General features: G+C 34.5%; 1 protein-coding gene across 1 annotated transcript; it reads right to left on the bottom strand.

Annotated features, from left to right (window-relative positions):
* Window positions 1-2,456: 2,456 nt before the first annotated feature.
* LOC140048890 (uncharacterized) lies at window positions 2,457-5,339 on the bottom strand. The gene is made up of 4 exons (XM_072093696.1): window positions 5,194-5,339; window positions 4,690-4,789; window positions 4,071-4,259; window positions 2,457-2,944 (listed from the first exon to the last, which is right to left on the bottom strand). The coding sequence occupies exons 1-4, from the start codon at window positions 5,260-5,262 to the stop codon at window positions 2,661-2,663; spliced, it is 642 nt and encodes a 213-aa protein (XP_071949797.1). The 5' UTR covers window positions 5,263-5,339; the 3' UTR covers window positions 2,457-2,660.
* Window positions 5,340-5,847: the final 508 nt, after the last annotated feature.

Consider the following 5,847-nt stretch of genomic DNA (forward strand, 5'->3'; position numbering starts at 1 on the left):
TACATTATTTTAAATCTTTAGGGTAACATTTATATTTGTACTTATACATTCTTATTCAAAATACCTAATGGATTAAGAGATAATTAGCATATTTTAGATGTCAAACTGGAATAACCTTTGACCTTGACCCCAAAGACAAATCAAATATATTATTCTGAATCTTTGGGGTCATGTTTATATTTGTGTTCAATACATTCTTATACCAAATTCTTTATGGTTTAAGAGATAATTGGGGTCAAAGTTGTAAAATGGCAGCCATTTTGATTTTATGCAAATTAGGTAATTTATAATCGGCAGATCAGGGTAGATTTTGGATATGACAATATCTACATATAGTTGAGTATGTTTCAGCAAAAAAACAAACTGTTGCAATTTGTTTGACTGAAAAGTCTATTTCCACTCATCTAACAACCCTCTATAATTTTGTCACCAGATGTAAAAGTGGATGGAACGTTATTTTTGCCTCCACCTGGATTTATTATATCATTTATAATATTCCATGTTTTTTTTAATTTCCTCTAGTATTGTTAAAAACATTTTCATAATATGATTTCCTTTCATTTTTGCATGTACACATAAATGACTTATTAAACTCTTTATAAATATCCTTATTTTTAGACGAGGGATGTTTTATAAATTTGTTGTACAACACATGTTTTCTTTTGCTAGAGCTCTTGAGCTCATCCATGGTTGTTTAAACTTTTTATACATTTTGTAATTTTCTTGAAATTTTTCTTTTTTTTTTAAAGTTTTTATTATATAATTCTTTGAAAGTGTTGATAACAGCATTGTAAGCATCATCAGGGTTTGTCCTTGCATATACATTAGCCCAATCAACAGGTAATAAGTCATTTTATATAACACCTAAATAAATTCCTGTCATTTGATTGGACGATTGTGGGTCACATGGCGTGCAATAGTACGCACTATTAAACGATCGTTTAATAGTACTTTTTGAAACATTTTTGTGTACGAAAAAAAAAACGTCTCGCGGATGAAAAAAAATCTAGTACACAAATTATCCTATGATATGGCTCTGTACTGTGAAATACAACAGCGCCACCTGTCGTCTGGCCTCAGTTTCGTTTTTCTTTTAAACATTTTGTGTACGAAAAAAAAAACGTTTCGCGGACGAAAAAAAAATCTAGTACACAAATTACCCTATGATATGGCTCTGTACTGTGAAATAAAACAGCGCCACCTGTCGTCTGGTCTCAGTTTCATTTGTAAACACCACCGCGAGATATGCAACAGCAGCAGATATTTGTGTATGATTTGGACATTATGTACAGTACTAATTTCAACTCGGCTCGCCTCGTTGAAATATAACCTTTCATCATTCACCTCGTGCCATTATTTGTACCATTACACTCATAAACATTCATTATTTGTATAATATAGTTTATTTATATTTCTTTCGTTTATTGCATATTTATGAGGTTCTATATTCCCGGTTTTTACTTTAATATGTTTGTCAGGCACGGAGTGGATAATTTGGTATACCGGTAAATGATCAGATATGTCTGAGATTAGTATACCAGATAACATTTGTTCAGAAAGTGTATTGGAGAAAATGTTATCAATTAATGAAGATGTGTTGTTTTGTATTCTAGTGGGTCTTGAAATCGATGCTTTATATCGTTTTGTATAATTTTGAATTATTAATGGGAACATCTCTACAAGACGTGACTGGAAAATAATCCTCGATGGATGAATCGATTGAATAAAATCGATTCTACATTTGTTATTACAAATAGTTACCTGGTTAGCGATTTTAAGCCATTATAAGCCATTATAACAGTACGAAAAAGTCCCGTAGAGCCATTAAATAAGAATTAACTCTCTTTCTGCTTCATTGCTGTCAACAACAAAAATAGTTGCAAAGTTTCTAATTTGTATTAAAATAATATAAATGTTAAACCGGAGCTACCCTTTAAGATTGTCCTTACTCTCAATTACGACATTCGTGATATCAAAGATGTTTCGTTTCTAAACTATTCAGTTCAGTTTCATACATGTTGATGTGACTTCACTGGGTCCACGGAAGACTTCCTCATTTTGCTCTGTTTTTTTTTTCTATTTCTTTTTAATTTTCAATTTTATAAGATATCGATATAACCACATTTATTAAAATTAATTAAATCGTACATAATATTTTTAATGTATTTATTTAACTGTTTATAGGCCTAAAGGTACTTATTTTAACTCAAGAAGTAATACTAGTTGTCTTGTTTTTCATTTTTCACATTAGGATTTGTATCGCCGAATAATAAAAATGCAATTTACTAGCCTATTCGAAAGCACAACTGCCAATAAAAAAAAAACACGCTCTTCGAGAATATTTTTTTGTTTTTTCATAAACGCAGTTTTAAGCCTTCAACATATCGCCAGAAAATTGGATTGAGATTTCAACTACTGTAGGTGTCAAACATGCCACTGTACATTACTTTCATCAATACATATTTAATCATTAACAAACTAAAACTTAATATAAAAAAATACATTAGTTTTACACAATAGTTTTTAAATTGTATTTTTTTTACTCTGCAATTCTATTCTCCCTGATTCCGCCCTTATTATGGAATGGGAATAAACTGTTCTTCGGTTTCTTGAGTCGACGTATTGGACCTGAGTAGAGGTTACCCTGTTACAAAGAAGTTTCATTCCCAGTATAGCTTCCTTGCTACTTCTGTTTCACGTGAAAAGCGAACTGAAACCGATGGTTTCTTTTGTCTTCTGGTGGCCTTTCGATGGTCAGATTGTCGCATCAAACACCTACTTCTTGTCTCAATGCGTTTACGAGTTTCTATGTTTGCAAGTAATTGTGTTGCGTAGGCCATACAGTTATGCCGCTGGCAGTATTGGTGAGATGAACAGCAAAGTCTTCGCAGAAAACAACCGGTGCATACGATGTCCCTCCAAAGAACACGTGGCCATCGGTTATCTGAAATACATGAGGTTATAGATAACTAAAATTGTTTTCATTGTCGTCGATCCTAAAGCTTGGTTCCCACTGGAATGCAACGCAAGAATGAAGACATAACGTATTGATACACATGCCGTAAAAGCATACCGGTAACCTTGCGTGTCACAAGTGAGAACCGGAGATGAACACACGTGCCGTATACGTATATTAAACCAGCGAAGAGTGAAATCACAAATTCCACTTTTCCCTAAATAAACCCCGTTTTATGCTTTGCCTACGTCGTAACAGTGAGGGGATGCGAAATTGCGTTGTTTACCGTACGTTGCGGCAAGAACCAAGTTGTATGTTCGTACATGGACGTCTAAAGCTTGGTTCCCACTAGAACGTAACGCAAGGACGTAAACGCAACGCAGGCGTTTTAACCAATGACAAGCGAAGTTATAGACAGTTAGCAATTACAAGCGAATAAGCCATCGCTTGTGATTGGTCAATTCACTTGCGTTGCGTTACGTCCTTGTGTTGCGTCGCTAGTGGGAACCATGCTTTAAGCGTGGTTCCCACTATACTAAAGCGTGGTTTCATACTAGCGACGCAACACAAGGACGTAACGCAACGCAAGTGAATTGACCAATCACAAGCTATGGCTTATTCGCTTGTGATTGCCAACTGTCTATAACTTCGCTTGTCATTGGTTAAAACGCTTGCGTTGCGTTTACGTCCTTCCGTTAAGTTCTAGTGGGAACCAAGCTTACAGCTTCTGGCGACGCAACGTAACGCAACCTACGCAACGTAGGAAAATGCCCTTCCAATAATTGTGTTTGCCCCCGCCTGCGTGAAATCAAACCTGCGATTTTTGCAGCACTGTTGCGTCGTCGGTTCCCACTTATTATTACGCAATACATCACTCTGCGTCAATACGTCACCGCGTTGCGTTCTAGTGGGAACCACGCTTAACATCAGCGACGACGAAATCTGTTAAAGCAAAATATTCTACATTATGCATAAACTAGACCTGACATTACTTTACAGCACAATGCACATTGGTTTGTACTATACTGTTTATGATCAAGGGATCAACTATCCACAGTAATGTAATAGATCCTTATCATATACCCCTATGGGGTAATAAACTGATATACCGTACATGTAGTAAACGTGACTGCCTGTACGTCTTGTGCGACTGCGCCACTTGGCAGCCCAGGCCATCTTGGTAGCAAATTTGGCTTCCTTTGCAAACGTCTTTCTAACAGCCACACGCCATAAATATCCCAGAAAACTTGCGCATTTTCAGGTGTCAACTTTGACAAAGGACCGCTTAATAATGGAAATATGTCTGAAAGTAATTTTGTTTTTGTTAATTTAAAGATTAATTTGATGAATATGGTTATTTGATTTTATTATTGTATTGAATTATCATTTTGATTGATTTGTAGGCCTACATTTAAAATGTATTTAATTGAAATAATTGTTTATTTTTAGATACATACATGATTCAATGAGTTATGTTAATGTTTACTCCTGTATTTTGAAACTAAAATAACGTACTCTTATTTACCTTATTCAAACAAAAAAGAGGACAAATAATAATTTTGGAACCAGATGAATGTATTTAATATGATGTAATGGGTGTCTGCTTAATAATCTTACTGTAACAGTGTTTGATGATTGATGTTTGTTATATAATTTATAAATATTATTAGTCGATAAATTAATTTCGGGTAGCTTGAAAATTTGATCTTTTGGAACTAAATGCAAAAGGTTACCAAAAAGTTGCTGAAAATCTTGCAAACGATATGGTGGTGATATAGGTACTTTATCCAACGCGTTCATGGCTTCTTTCATCATATTGGTCAGGTCTCTTTCCTAGTATAAACACATTGTATTGTTAATGTTTCTAAAACAATTATTGCTGTCAGACTATTCTATTTTTCAGCATAATTTAGAATTTAGGTTAGGCCTAGGCTATATATTATTATACAATATACGATATAAATAGGACTATAACGTCTAAGGCCTAATTAGCCTAGGCTTTTAAAAAACCCATATAAACATGCGACCTTTTCAATTCTATATGATGATAGTATAGGTCTAGGCCTAGTAGGTATTTGCTAGCTTATGCCTAATAGGGTAGGCCCTAGCTTAGCATAGACCTAACCCTAGCCCCTACTAGCATAGCTTAGCTAGATCTAGGCCTAGCCACTAGGCTACTTTAGGCTAGGCCTAGGCTATATAGGCCAGGCCTAGTATGAAACTCAGCATTTACTTACGTTAATTGGTATCCGAATAGGGCCTAATATTCTTGTTTTTATTTGATTATTCTCAGAACGTAATCGCATGATTTATCTATTCATTTAAAAAATGCCTATATTGTATAGCATAGGCCTAAGCCTAAAAATACGGCATAAAATAATAATTATCTGCATTTATTGTCGCACAGTTTTATACATTCTAAACTTCTATGCGTCAACGACAATCGACATACACGCGCCACATTTAGAATGAGCGCATGGCGCAATTGATAGATGAGCGCAATGTGGCCATGTTTCTGCAGCCAAAAATTAACCGAAAACAATTAACCGATAAAGTTTATGTTGAAATGAACTTATTTCATTCGAGAAAAATTAACAAATCATTATTTCATTCAAATAAGGCCATTTTTCCGCAGCAAAAAAAAACCCATAATTAACCGATTAAATTAACCGATAAAAATTAACCAATAAAAATTAACTAATAATTAACCGATAAACTGCCTGTAGAAGAAACGAGGTTTAACCGATTCCACTCGAGAAAAATTAACCGATAATTATCTCATTCAAATCGGATAATTATCCGATGAATGTGACGACTTTTAACCTTTGACCCGTATGACAAATTGTTACGTTGTGGAATTAGCGCATGGGTGATACGGTAATGAGTGATCA

This window comes from Antedon mediterranea, chromosome 1, assembly GCF_964355755.1.
Source record: "Antedon mediterranea chromosome 1, ecAntMedi1.1, whole genome shotgun sequence".
Taxonomy (NCBI): domain Eukaryota; kingdom Metazoa; phylum Echinodermata; class Crinoidea; order Comatulida; family Antedonidae; genus Antedon; species Antedon mediterranea.

Coding starts and splice junctions, on each gene's coding strand:
- LOC140048890 (XM_072093696.1), bottom strand. CDS start 5,262: ATGCGATTACGTTCTGAGAATAATCAAATAAAAACAAGAATATTAGGC. Junction 4,790..5,193: donor CTATTCGGATACCAATTAAC/GTAAGTAAATGC, acceptor TGTTTATACTAG/GAAAGAGACCTGACCAATAT. Junction 4,260..4,689: donor AGATTTTCAGCAACTTTTTG/GTAACCTTTTGC, acceptor AATTACTTTCAG/ACATATTTCCATTATTAAGC.